Below are 15224 nucleotides of genomic sequence, written 5' to 3'. Positions count from 1 at the left end.
GGAAATTTATTCGAAAGAATAAGGGCATTTATTAGAAATAGGTGCACTTGTCAAAATAAAAGAGGGCACTTATGAGTCGGAGGTGAGAAGGGGCACTCATCAAAGATGAAAAGAGGCATTTATCAGAAGGGGAAGGGGCACTTATTTTAAAAAAGGCACTTTTCAATGTAAAATGGGCACTTCTCAAATTTGAATAGGGCCAATTATCTCTCGGTGGAGGGGAATCTTATCAGAAGTGGTACGAGGCATATACTTACACGAATGTAAAACGGGCACTTTTAATTATTAGAAATAAAAAGGGGCTCTCATCTGAAGTAAAAGAGGGTACCTTTCCTATGTAAAAGGGGGCACTTGAAAAAGTGACCGCCTCTGATCTGGGCCTTTTCATAACAGCTTTTTTTTCTTCATTTTTTATATTTTTAAAATCCTCATATATTCCTGGGTTTTTTTCTTTGGGGGTAGGGGATGTGTAAAGACATGATAGGACGTACATATGGTTCGCACATTTCATATGATTCTGATTCAACCTGGTTACTTTTCAGGGCCAGTGACAGTCATATTATTTCAAGAAAAAGAAGAAAACCAAAGAAACAAACCGAACTTGCTTCATCATATGGACCTCGATCGATAGCATGCATGCATGCTCACTCTATCGAAAAGCCAACGTCGACTCGCCTTAGCTTGGCGAATCCATCGTATCGAGAAGAAAGGCCGAATTGAATTTAGGCTAGACAATTTTAAGTTTCCTGGTAAATTCGTTGGAAATCATTTGGAAAGATGGCAGATGAGGCTACAGCTGTTACGAAGTTTGAAGACGAAGATGTGGAAAATTTCCTAGAGACTGCCGTTGAGGTGGCTAGAAATGCTGGCCAGGTAAAGAAAGCTATTTATTATTCTCCTTATGAGACTGAATGTGACCTCCCCGACCATTTTTTACTTGCTTTGTCCCATACAATGATTTTTGTGTTAGCTATAGAAGACGGGATGAAATTCTTATTTTGTCCAGGAATTTTGTTCAAAATTGTTCAAAATAGTCAATGGTCCATGAATCCTAAAGATTGCTAGAAAGAATTGTGTTGTATGTGTGCATTTTTTCCGCTGATGAGATTAATTTAAATATTTTCATATTTTGCAAAATTGCAGTGTCCTGACCAGAATCAATGTAAATTCTAGTCTAGAATTCAAATCAATGTTTGTTTTGTTTATGTTGTGTAGATTCTACTTTTTCTAAGTCTAATTAAGCTTCGGTTAGGGTAGACCAAAAATGTATGTCTCTTTCATTCTTTAGCCTCTTATTTGGGTAGAGTCGGCACCTCTCTTTAGAGACAGAAGCTGACCATATTCTGCTCTGCAAACTCGGTGAATGGATCTAACCCACTCCAGCAAAGCATAGATATTATGATAGAGTGACCCCACATGCTAATGCGTATGGACCTCTAGCACTGCATGTATGGGGGAGGCACGGAATAGAATTTTTTTACTTTTAAACATGTAAAATGCTCGACAAATACAACACGACATAGACCTAGGTTATGTTAGCCTTAAGGGCTCTCTCGAAATGTTTTTTTAATGATATTATTCGAGAGAGCCTTAAACGGCTCCCATACCCCTGCACGGAGAGGCATGTAAACAAAACTCAAAAGTGGTCCAAAATCACACTTTCGCGCACCCGACCAATATTGGACAGTGGCTTTGATAAATTTTGTCGTAGTTTTGGTCTTAATTACCGCTTTAATTTCAAAATCGGATCTAAAAATAACAAAATAAGAGCAATTTTCTTACCAGACCGATACAGCTCAGCTCCCTTTTCACGTGTACCGTGTGAATTCACGATGTCTACACAATGGTGATGACCTCTGACTGGCACTTCCGTAATTGTGGGTAAATTGTGCTGCTTCCGTATAATGCGCCGTATGAGTGTTATTCAGCGCATTATACGGAAGCAGCACATTTACGAAGTGCTAAAAAAACGGTTAAAAAAAAAACTTTTTTTAAATGCCGACCGTAGATCGCAAAGGGCAATACAACAAGTTTTTACTTTAGGCCTTATCAGCGATATACACTGTTTATCGGCGATATTAGTGTTCATCTGAATTATTGGGCAAATGGCGCGCCATGGCGTGTGCGTGTACGTATCATTAAAGTATGAAGGCGCTGTCGGGCCACTTATTTCAACACGTACGTAACATTAGAAAATGGAGGTTCAGAGTTAAGAACGATGGACCAAATAGGCAGAAGTCTTGCTAGAATTACCGGAAATTCAAGTAAAATTCATAAACGAAACTGGTAAATTTTATTTGTTTGTTATTTGTCATCAATATTGAGTGGTTAATACCGGTATGTACGATAACAGTTTAGTAGGGTAGCTGCAGCATGTTTTTCAAAATGTCGCGTTAATGTGCTGGTGGACAGTGTTGCCTGTTTTACTACATAGCCAGGATAGTGATGCTCCTATGTGTGGATCTAACCATCAAATTCCGGCCAAACTTTTGGACTAAAATGTCACTTTAGCAGATTCATATCCGATGCATTTATTTTTGAAAATTATGCCTAGGCTAATATAGACTACATCCATACATCTGTTCTACTTAGATCTACCAGATTGACTGTATGATGCGTTTAAGGGTCCTTTTTTTCCGGATTTTCTCCATCGAAATTGAGCTCCGTTTTGAAATTCTTGCAGCCGTATACTGTTACTGCACATGAAGAAAGATGACGTCTGCAAGAATTTCAACATGGAGCTCAAATTTGACTGAGAAAATCTGGAGAAAAATTGATATCAAGGTGGACTTCTACTTTGATGGTTAAAAATAAACCTGCCTCAGATTGAATGATTGGCACTAGGAACATTTCAGACTTGCTGGAGCTGGGAGTCAGCCAACAGAGATGAATCGATCTTAAACTGTTGTGTGATTTTTATTTTTTATTGAGTACCTCTTTAAAACACCAATTTATTTGGGATTATGATAAAATTGTGTAAAATAACAGTTTGCTTTAAGAAAGAAAGAAAGAAAGAGAGAAAGAAAGAAAATACATGCTGTCTTTAAGTTTAGAATGGCTATTGTCAACCATAATAGTTATGATGTAGTCAGTCAAAATTATGAACAGCTTGAATATGAGTGCGCAAATTTATTTTAACTTGTTATGATCTGCAACAACTTTTTTTTTTGTTCTCTCTCTCTCTCTCTGTGATCTTAACAGGTAGTTAAGGCAGCATTTGCACTTGAGAAGAGGGTAGAAACCAAAAGTTCAGCAGCAGATCTAGTCACAGAAACTGATCAGAATGTGGAGAAAATGATCATAGGCACCCTGCGAGAAAAATTTCCAGATCATTGGTAAGCATATTGAATGGAGGGATACAGAGCTGCCAACCATTCCGTATTTGCCGGAATTACTCTGTTTTTTCCTCCAAAATACGGTATTACGTTTTTTCTTTATAAAATATGTTTTTTAATAAAAAAAAAATTTAAATTTTTATTTTTAATTTTTTTTTTTTACATACCGCACGTCAAACAACTGACCTAAAATGGTGATTTGATCGCAATTTCAATAGAAAACTCATTTTAAAACATACTTAAAGAGAAAAATATTCTCAAAAAAAATGAAATGCCGATAATACCAAAATAACCACCGAAAAAAATTACCTGCTTATATGGAAAAAACAGCATGATGAATGAACATTTCTGCATTGGAAGTGTGTCGCACATGGTTGTAAGTTTTGTTTTTATGAATTCCTTTTTTTGCTTGAAATTCCTTTTTTTTTGCCATCATGATTCCTTTTTTTGGTCGCACAAGGTTGGCAGCTCTGAGGGATATACTTTTTCCTCATTACATGTATTGTTCAGAGATTTCTGAACATTTAGGCCAATTTCATTACAGGAAAACAAATTTTTAAAATGAAAGAAAGGAAGAAGGAGAAAACAAACTTGAGGTGTGACAGTTGAATTGCCTCCAGCTCTATTTCAAGTAAAAACATTCTTTGTCTTTTTTTTTTATCAGTGTTCAACAGTATATTTGAAAGATGTCAAAAACAAATAAATTGGTAGCCATGAGAGTTTTTGATCTCTCAAAATGAATGTAAAAATGCTTTATTTTAGTAATATCAATTATAGTGTAGTAATGTGAGATAGTTGCCTCCTGTGGCTAGGCCTGGGTTTGGGGCAGGCTATTGTTTGGTCTGCACTCAGGCCTCTCTTGCAATGGCTTGAGTGCGCGCTGGACAATGAATGGCCTTGGCTTGGGTTCGGTTGCAAGAGATGACAGCTTTGACATTACTGGAGAGAAGTCACAAGTGGTGCACGTGCACATAGTGGGCAATTGAGTTACATGACCTCAAAGACTGTATTGTACAAGGGCGTACGTTGAAGACAAGCCTTTTTTTTATAGTGCGGGCGGGGCTGTTTTGTTGCCTTCAGTATAAAATAACCTTCCATCAACTGCAAAGCGTCTAAGACTAAGAGTGAATTTATTGGCCTTTCTTTCAATAGTATATTGATATTTTCTTGCTATAGGTAAACTGTGATAGTTATTTAATTTATCTCAGCTTTAAAAAGGCTTCTCTCTTTCTCTCTCTTCTTTATTGAACAGGTAAGGACATTGCCGTATTTCAGAAATAATTTTCCATGCTTTTTGACCCAGTTTTATAGGCGAGGAGAGCGTAGCTGCCGGTCAGAAGATAGAGCTGACGGATGCCCCTACATGGATCATCGATCCTGTTGACGGAACCACCAACTTTGTCCATAGGTAAGCATGATCAGTAATGATAATGATAAAAGAACGCCAATTCCATCTCATGAGATGCTCAAAACACCTACCAAAAAAAGTATTGATTATTCCAAAGAAAACTGACACCTCTGTTGTGATTAGGAATGGCTTTCCGAAATATTCAGTGCCAAATTGCTCTACTCTTTGAGCCTATAAAGTCCTACTTGAAATCACACCAGAGTGGTGACTGTTCGCTGATTAGCTCATTGGTTGTTATTAGATGGTTAGAAGAATCCCTGCAATCTGATTGGTCAAATGCTGTGTAGTTATTTTTACTGGATGCACGGGATATCAACACGATATATGCGATATTGGAATCGATAACACAGATATCCCGATTGTTTGCACTTTCTCTCTTCTCCACTAAGGAAAACAACCAAACCAAAAACAAGATGGCGAAACCGCTCGGCAATTTGATTTTCCAGCTTCTGTAAGAAGAAGAATTATCTAAATTGTTGGATGATTCAGATGCGGCTAGCATGAAAATTTCTATTAAAGTATGGTTTCTCAAAGTTGGAAAAGTTTGCACAGATCAAGAACGTCAATTTAGGAGACATTTTTACGCCAGAATTGGACAAACTGTTATCGTTCTAAACTAAGTTCTATGCTTCTGTACATAGACTGACGGTGAGTTGTAAACCTAGACTTTAGTACCTTCGCTGTGGCAAACAACGCCACTTTTTGGATCACTGTACTTTAGATATCTGTAACAAATTTCAATTTCTTGAGAGCACACGTATGTTTAAGGCTGTGTTGGTGAAACTGAAGCGAGAGGGGCGCGTCCGGGAAGCACCACACACATAAAGCCTCAATTTCTGTACTTGATATGGACAAGATCCAGACCTCCTCTAATTTAGACTGCACCTCCCCAAAGCTCAAAAGCTTGCAAAATAAATTTATGTTGATTTAATGACTTTCTTTTGTTAAGGTTTCATGTTAAGGTCAGTTAGGCCTGACTTTATTTTGTTAACGTTTAGGCCTAAGTCATTCTACATTTGTTTTAATACATTGCACTAAGAACAGACAAAATTGTGCAAATTTAAAAATCATGCTTTCCGGTAATTACCGGAAAGCATGGCTATGGCAAAATCATGCGTCCAGTAAATCTGTAAAATAACAACATTTTGTATTTTTGACAATATTTGGGGCCCCATCTTATAAAACAGATGATGCACAGGTATAATTTGTGGGTCGGTGGAATTGTGTGCACGAGGTACCTTTGAATTTGGTCTAAAACCATTCAAAGGTACCTTGTGCACACAATCCCTACCGACGCACTCGAACCTGTGCATCATTTGTATACTGACTGATTACTTAAGGAATTTGGTCGGCTGGAGTTTTTGTTGAATCTAACAAAACCATACTTTTCTTTTTAATATTGTGCAGCTTTCCTTTTGTTGCTGTTTGCATTGGTCTGGCCATCAACAAAAACCTAGTTGCAGGAGTGGTATACAATGCTATCTTAGATGAAATGTTCACTGCCATCAAAGGCAAAGGGGCTTATTGTAATGATGCTCAGATCAACTGCTCAGGTCAAGAAGGTATGGTAACAGTCTTTGAGTGTATTATTTCATCCATTCATTACTTCATTCATTATTTACATCCATCCATCCACCCCTCTTTCCATCCATCCATCCATCCATCCATCCTTCCTTCCATCCATCCATCCATCCATCCACCCCTCCTTCCATCCATCCATCCATCCATCCATCCATCCACCCCTCCTTCCATCCATCCATCCATCCATCCATCCACCCCTCCTTCTATCCATCCATATTGTATTATATTTGTTCATTCATTCCTTCCATTTCTTACTGAAAATTCAAGTTACATTGTAGTTATGCATGGCAATAACTATGCATATAGTAATTGGAGCCCACATTCATGTAGCAAGAGCTAGTCACGGTTGACCCCGTTCAATGCACCATAATGTGTGGCTTAAACTTTCATTAAGAGTAATCATTGAATCACTTTTTGGTTTGCACTAATATTGAAACTTTAATAGGAGAAGAAGAACTTTACCCAAATTGCACATTGAATATGCATATATGCTACATGTACTCTGCTTGATGTACAAACCTAACCCTAACTAACCAAAACTCCAAATTGAATGTAGGGCCAATTGATAGAAACATCATCACTTTTGCTCATAACTTAATTTTTCAATTTTCAATGAACAGTTTTTATTTTGCTAAGAAGGCTAACTTGATAGGGACTGACTACCAGCAAATTTGATGTACAGTTGGCTAATTATTTCCTTAGGGAACTGGTAATACAGCTTGTGTGTACACCAGGTCCTGTGGTAGCAGTATCAGTCAACGTTGAATGCTCTCTGTTAAGATTTCAAGCTGTTGGTCTAGAACATGCCATCACATTGTATCCCTGAGAGAGTCCTTTTCTCAGCATCTCATGTACCGACAAAAATAATAACAAAATAACAAAAAATATGCTGTAGCCCCGTACTCCTGGAAGGACACATATGTACTGTTTTGCATGGTTTCTGAGACATGGGAAGGTGATCTCAAATCCTACCCTTTGCTGCTAAATTATAATAGTTTTATTTATGAAGTTTACCTGTGAGCTTAAAGAGTTTGTTAAGATGCCTTTTCTTTATCTCAAAAACAACCACACCAACAATGCTGTAGAGTTCGCCTTTTTAGCATTATTTCATTTAGATTTTCTTTGCCCATGTGACAGTCTTTCTTGCTCTCTTTTGATCGATTGCATCTGCTGTATTATCTCCTAATAATCATAAAATTATGGCACATGTTATTTATTGTCAGGCAAAGCTCATGAAATTGGCATCAAAGCAAGTTCTGTACATGTTGTGTAACTGAATATTGTCTTACACTATCCATTTTCTTAATTGTTGTAAATTGCATTGCTATGTAGAGGTGTTGTCGTCTAGTGGATACGTCGCCGAACTGCGGATGACATGGTTCACGGTTCAATTCCTACCGTGGCACTGATGTCCTTAGGCAAGACATTAATCTACATTTGCCTCCCTCCACCCTGGTACCCGACAGGATGTGAACGTATATAGGGTGGGATTGGCATGTGTTCACTTGTGAAATGGCACCTGGCCAGAATACTCCTCAGGGAGGGGAGCATGTGCGCTGTCATGTGTGGATTAGCAATTGAATCCAGTAACTAGGGTAATTACAATTACAATGTAAAGCACTTAGAAACGAAGCGTTAACAGCTATACAAATGTGACAATTATTATTATTTTTCCAGATGTCAAACTGGGTAATGACAAATACCGTACAATGTATTTAGCTTTAATGTCCTTTGGCAAGACATTGATCTACATTTGCCACACTTAACCCAGGTGATGTAAATGGGTACCTGGCAGGAATTGATTCCTTGAAATGGTAGAGTGCCTTAATGGCAGCACAGCTGAAGCCAGGGTAATAATTTCCAAATTTGTTAAGGCACCTTGAGCATCCCTTGGGGTGGATATGTGCACATTAAAAAAGTCATTATTATAACAGTTATACAAATGTGACTATTGTTATTATTTATGCAGACATCAAACAGTCACTGGTGATGACAGAGATAGGGTCAAGTAGGAAGGTAGAGCACATCACAGCTAAGCTGAAGAACATCGAGGACATACTTCGGACAGGTGTTCATGGGTAAGATATGATGTTTCTCTTCAAAATTTGCATATCGTCGGTGGGGTGACAAAACCTCGTATCTCAAATTTTTAGAGATTTTGATTTGTTTGCATAATGTTGTTCCTAATGGCCTACGACACCACCTGATAAATCCATGGAACGCCTCCTCGGTTTTTTCACAAATTCCACACAAACACCCTTAAACTAAACCTCCTAACTTTAACCCCCTTTGAAGCTGAACTGACAAAACCTTGTAACATACATTGTAAGATACGTAATTCCTTTTCTTCGTAACTCACACACGGCCTAACAGTACCGAAGTTAGTGTATTCAAATCCTCGTAACTCATTCAGAGTTGAAAGTAAAAACTCGTATCTCAATGTAGATAAACGCAAAAAACTCGTAACTCACTTTCAAATATAAAAACAATTATTTTACTGTATTTCAACAATGACATTAAAAATTGTATAAATATTCCAGTTTTAAAAAGAAAGAACGGTGTCACAGCACTAAATTTGTTGAGACAGGAAAGTTTTTTCGCTCTCCTGAAAATTCATGATTTTTGAGATACAAGGTTTTGTCACCCCACCAACGATATAGTGTAGCATATGGTCTAGATGTTTTGTTTTTCCTTTAATATCTACCGGTATTCTAGCTTGTAAATGCGTTTATTCCATGCGGATATACATGTACATCTCCTCCCTCAAGTAATGTTACGTCATGGGTAAATACAAATTAAACAAATTAGGTCATACCTCATCTTTGGACTTCTTTTAATGATGAATCTCTGATGGCTTTTAAGAAATAGTTAGAATAGAAATTAAAAATTATTGATTTAACAACTAGTCAGATAATGAGAAGTTCAGAAAAGACTTTCATACACAACTTCACCTGTACAGGTACCATGCAAACAAACTATCATCATTTTAAAAAGTTCATGCATTGAAAATTTTTGATTTTCAGGGTCATCAATGACCATAATTTGCTTAGGCTTAACCCTTACTGTACTGGGGGGGGGGGGGGGGGGGGGCTGGGAGGCTCCCCCTAGACATTTCAGAGATTGCGCCGCAACCGCTTAAAATTTTGAATTACCGTTTCATGACTTTTTTCCCTTGAGTCTTACGCACATTTTGATACCATTTTCGTAGAAATCAGATATACCTGTAAGGTGTTACATAACAATTAGTATGCGCATGTCATCAAAAAGTGCTATAATTGCATATATTCATTTTCAAGCAGATGTATTTCTTCCTAATGCCTGGATTATATTTGGCCTGCGATTAGTCTACGGAGCCCGTATCCTGCTTGTATCCCCTTTTCCGTGCGGCCTCTGTGCGGTGGCAGGAGGCGGCCGTGAGATTTTCGTATGGATTCATGGGCTCTGCAGCCTTTATGATTTTGTTTCGCGAGAAGTTAAAAAAATTGAAGTTGAAAAAATCGTAAGCCCGTAGCCCGTATACATGTCGTAGGTGGCATTGCACAATCCCCGCACGGGCATCGCCCGGAGGCCTTGCACTGATTGTGCAGCAAACGTACAATTTTTCGGTGAACATGGGGGCAAAGAAAATCGTACGGAGATTGTAGACTCGTGGGGCATTCGCACGGCAATTGCACAGCTATCGCAGGGTTGCTGTACGGTCACCGCGCCTTCTCCGTGCAACCTTTGCACGGAAGCTGCACAGGCTCCATATGATTTCCGTGCGGAGGCTGCGGAGACTGCACGGCTACTGCATGCAAATTGCACGATTTCCGTACAATCTCCGAGCAGCCTCTGTACGGATTTGCCCGGCCTGCCTTCGAGGGCCAATACAATAAATGGCACGATGCTAGTAGATAATGTAAACACAAACATCGTAGCCCGTAGCCTCCTACGATGTCTACGAAAAATTGTAGACTAATTTATCGTACGGCGCCCGGGGCAAATGTAATCCAGGCATTAGTGGGAGATATGAATTGATGACAAAAGCTTTTACATGTTTCTCAAAGTAACTTGATGTATTCCAGAACAAAAGAATACATTAGAAATAAAACAATAGATATAATACGAAATAAAATACATAAGAAAATAAATATTTGAAAATTGCATGAATTTGCATAAATTATCATTATTAATTACATCAAAATAACTATTTTGTGTTAGAAAAGAAGTTTCATATGAATAATGAGTTTCAACATTCAAAAAGTGGAGTCTGACAATTTGTGTAACTATTCTAGTTCCCAGTATATTTCCAGATTTGATATTCATGAATGCGTAATTTGCATATTCATAATTTAAGCAAATTAACCTATGCATTTTCAAATATAAAATTAATGAAACCTCATGAATTTGATATGAAGGAAAGATTTATTCAATTCATTTTCAAGATTCTTCACAAGTCTACAGACAAATATGTAGAGTTTTCTGTAAAATGCATAAAATTTGCATTTTGCATAATTAATTAGGCTATAATGACAACAATTTGCATATTAGGAAAAAACTAATTATACCATCTTGTTCCTTACGTAAATATCTACAAACATGCAAATTTTTGTGTTCATCGGACATTCGACGGCCTAGATCATAATAGCCCAGTACAGTAAGGGTTAAAGCAAATTTGCCAAAGTGCAATTTTTTGTGTCGATCAACTCATAAGCTTTTCCAAAAATATATAGTTTGTTGGGGTTCAGGTACATGTACCTAATATGAATTATATGTGCTTGATTATATACCATAGTCGTTTCTCCCCGGTAATAGGGCATCTGCCACCTGAATGGTTTACCGGTACCATTTTCACCAATTTTAAGAGGAAAGGTGCCAAGAATGTCCTATTGTCTTTTCTCAACCTTCCTCTCCTTCTATTCGTTTTCTTCGTCTCTTTTCTCCTCATTTCCCCTTGTTTTTGCCATTTGAAAGGGTTGGGAGTAGATTTCATACACCTGTGCCATTATAATGAACACTTTCAATTCATACATTAAAATATTTTGTCCCTTGCAGTATGAGGTCGCTTGGTTCTGCTGCCCTCAACATGTGCCATGTAGCTCGTGGTGACAGCGACCTCTATGTTGAATATGGTATTCATTGTTGGGATATGGCTGCGGCTGCTGTTATCCTTGAAGAGGCCGGGGGATATTGTGCAGATCCTAGAGGTAGGCTATACATCTACACTTGCCACTCTCCATCCAGGAGGGTGGTTCACAAAGCCTAAGATCGACTTTAGGTTGGACTTAACTATGGCAGGCCACTGTTTGCTCTCACCATTAACGGGCATTAGTCTCTCAAAGAACGTACAAATCATGGTCACCAATATCTAGAATTTACATTTTTTGATGATTCAGTATTGAAGGAAAATGTAATATCTAAAGATCATAATGGTCGGAGCAAACAGTGGCATGAATGGCCTGCCATAGGTTAAGTACAACTCAAAGTCAATCTTAGTTTGTGTGAAACACCCCCCTGGCGTTAGTAAATGGGTAATTGATAGGAATTATAATAATATACTAAAAATCCTTTTGAAGACGAATCCAATATACAGTGCGTCCCAGAAAAAACAAAACCGAGAACAATCAGCCGTAGACGAAAGACTTCATGCATGGATGATTGTCTACGAAACGGAGTTAAGTCTTTTGTCAATTCTACTTTTTGTTACAGCAGGCAGCCAGTGAAAACAAATTTGTTTGATAAAACTATGGAAATGCAAGCACTACTTTAAACAAACATAACTTTGTCATTCCTTGCTCATTTTTCCTTATTGAGGTGTCATATGAAAGAGCAGAAACTCAACTTTCTGGAAATGTAATTTTCTCTTTGAAATTCAGATACCGCCCGCCAAATGAAATTTTGGTTTCCTCTCTTCAAATTCATTTAAATCACTCATGCGTGAAATATGTATTATATGAGTTGCATCAAATGAAAGAGGAGGGTCTAAGCTTTCCAAATGTGTGTCATTTATTGATTATAATTGTGATAAAGTTATGAAAAAACTTCGATAATTCTCGGTTTCATTTTTTCTGGGACGCACTGTATATCTTGATCATTAAGCAGGATATATGTATAGCTATGTCTTATCAGGGAGAAGGGGTGTTTACAGTTTGGACATTTAAGTAGAGCCTTTTTCAGAGAATTGTTTCCCCTTTTAGTGTCGCCTTGTTTTCCTTGAGATTAACATTGTTTTACTACAAGATGTCCTTAACGCATACTGGTAAAACTGGTAAAATATTTTGTTTGCTTTTACTTTACATTATATGACAGTTTGCAAACAAATGCCTTCAAAGAAAATTGCTTGTTTTATGCAATTTATACTCCATTGTCTCATGATGTAAGGTATGTCTATTTTAAAGCAGTATTTATTAACACTTATGTATATGCACTATAAATCTATATACAGTTTATATTTATAGATATTGTAGGGAAGGGAGCTTTTCACCCCTCCTCTTCCGTTCCCCTTTCCTTTCCCTTCCCCTCCCCTCCACATGCAATGAGTTAACCCATCACTTGTATGCTTGTCCCACCTTGTATCCAGGTGGCCCCTTGGATATCATGTCCAGACAGATCATTTGTGGGAGCAGCGTAAAGCTGGTGGAGACCGTCTCCAAACTCCTCACTCATATAGAGTACGAACGAGACTGAGGGCCAATCATCGGAGTACTACATTTTATGCTGTACATACGTGTAGAAGATGAACTTTGGAAAAAATATATTTGGTAATTCATGTATATATATATATCTGGTCACTTACATTGTAGATAGATATAGCTGGTAATGGCAGATGTTAGTCTTTATCATGTAGAAAAATGATGTTAGAAGTGAGGTGAAGTTAAATGTATGTATTTAGCTGAAGAGGAATAGCTTTCACTGAAATACCCATAGTCATAGCCATGAATAGTGCAGTCAAACTCAAAGACTCTCCTATAAGGGAGTTTACAGATACAATCTGCGCGTGGGCAGATAAAGGTAATTTGTACCAAAAAGGTAAAACCCACAGAGATGAATACTGGATATGCGCTCATGAAAGTTATGTAACATTATTCATTTATGCACCAACGGTACATTGAACCATCTAAATTCAATTCTATTCAATAACAACTGCTTGTAAAACTCGTCATTGGTATCAATTAAACATTTTCTGACAGACCACTTCCACTGCCGCTTTTCTTGTCTCCATTGAGCAATCTTTACATACAGGTTTAAAAGGCATTGCAGGGATATGCAAGGTGAAAATCCCAGACTTGTAAAAGGTCCAAAATGTTGTAAATATTCTAAATTGAACACTTTCCTAAAGGTATGGTTGCAAAATATTCATTATTGGTAAAATCAAAGTCGTGTTTATTTTCAAATTTGAATTTTGCAAGTGGCAGTGTTTCATTCACCCCATTTGTTGGGTACACATTGAGGGCTTCAATTTTCACTCAGTAAAAAGAAAACCATAGAGTATTTTGCATATTTAGCATTTAGTTCCGTAAGCTCACCTTGCTGCTACAGATCAGTTTTGAGATTTTGAGGTCTTGTAAGTCCTTCGTAGGTGCTTTAACTGTATATTATTAACCCTAATCTGTTCTCAATACAGTTTTTGTGACAATGGTTAGCTCTAAGCTAGCTAACTGAGTAAGAGAATATCGAGGAATAGGTGACACAAAGACGTAACTCCATTTTGGCCATTTTGAGAAAAAGTGGTTTATGTGTCACTGAGCACTTGGGCCTTTTAAAGGAGTTAAGTCTATGTTTCACTAACCATTGACTCTAAGGGGGTGTTGGGTGGAGTTAAGTCTTTGTGTTTCCTGTAAAGCCCACAGTTTTCTGAACATGTTGATATCAAATACTCATTTTGGCAAAATATGGAGTTACGTCTTTGTGTCACTGAACCCTCTATATTATATCTAAGATTCATCACGACACTATCTTACAAGGTAGCTCATTACCAGATCAGGGCTGCAAACTGCCAAATTCAACTCAACTTACCTCAGGTCATCATCATTACTTGTTGCCGGGAGAGAACAGAACAGAAGAAATGCTCTAATTTATGATTCCACATTAATATGATTTGAAAATTTAAAAAAATATATGTTCTGTGGCGGGTAGATGCTTGATTGAGGATGTCTTACTGTGTTAATCATCACATGAGGGATTCTACAATATTAATGTCACGGCAAAGTAGTGAATAATTGTGTAAATGTACTATGCACATGTGCTCTCAATAATTCTCAATTTGTAGTTCCTCCATGCAATGTAAAACCACAAGTCCACCACCAAATTCAAAGAAGAAGAACAAAACAGGATCTTTCTTGATTAATGTTTGGAAGATGAAACACCCTGTTTTTCAATCATTCCATGATCTTAAAGGTAAAGACCAGTTTTGGAAACGCCCCCCTCTCAAAAAATGAAATGGAAGCTCTTATTACCAATCATGTGAAAGAATATGTTTTGACTAATACGTGATCATACAAATTTTGCTGAGAAACCGCCAACTAATTGATATATTGGGTAAATTATTATATCTATTTGGACCTGATAGATATTGCGTAGTCCCATATACATCTTTCTGTGTACAGTGCTTGTAACTTTACCAAGACTGGGCCAAATTTCTTATTATTTTGATGATTCCAGAACCTTGCAGTACACACCAATACTTATGTGCTAGATGATCAACCCTTTCTGATCGATTCCACAACGTTTCTTTTACAATGCAATCGCACGACCATAACTGGTCTTTATCTTTATCTTCAGATTTATATGTGTCTTCTCACTTTATGTTCATTGAAAATCACCGAGATCACTCTGAGCGAGCATAGACACAGCTATTGAGTTGTTTGATATTAGGTAACATTCCTTAATTGAGAAAGGTAAAGTCATATGTATATATACAT

The 15224-nt window shown here is 37.5% G+C and overlaps 1 protein-coding gene across 1 annotated transcript; it reads left to right on the top strand.

Moving 5' to 3' along the window:
* Positions 1-705: 705 nt before the first annotated feature.
* On the top strand, positions 706-14403 carry LOC100891888 (inositol monophosphatase 1). Its single transcript, XM_030975616.1, has 7 exons — positions 706-873; positions 3202-3335; positions 4639-4743; positions 6151-6305; positions 8294-8402; positions 11359-11510; positions 12884-14403. Exons 1-7 carry the CDS (start codon positions 778-780, stop codon positions 12988-12990), a joined length of 858 nt encoding a protein of 285 aa, XP_030831476.1. The 5' UTR covers positions 706-777; the 3' UTR covers positions 12991-14403.
* Positions 14404-15224: the final 821 nt, after the last annotated feature.

The sequence above is a fragment of the Strongylocentrotus purpuratus genome, unplaced genomic scaffold, assembly GCF_000002235.5.
Source record: "Strongylocentrotus purpuratus isolate Spur 01 unplaced genomic scaffold, Spur_5.0 spur5_scaffold_8, whole genome shotgun sequence".
NCBI classification, from domain to species: Eukaryota; Metazoa; Echinodermata; class Echinoidea; order Camarodonta; family Strongylocentrotidae; genus Strongylocentrotus; species Strongylocentrotus purpuratus.
Note: the sequence above shows the minus strand (reverse complement) of the source record. Positions and strands in the feature narration are given on the sequence as shown.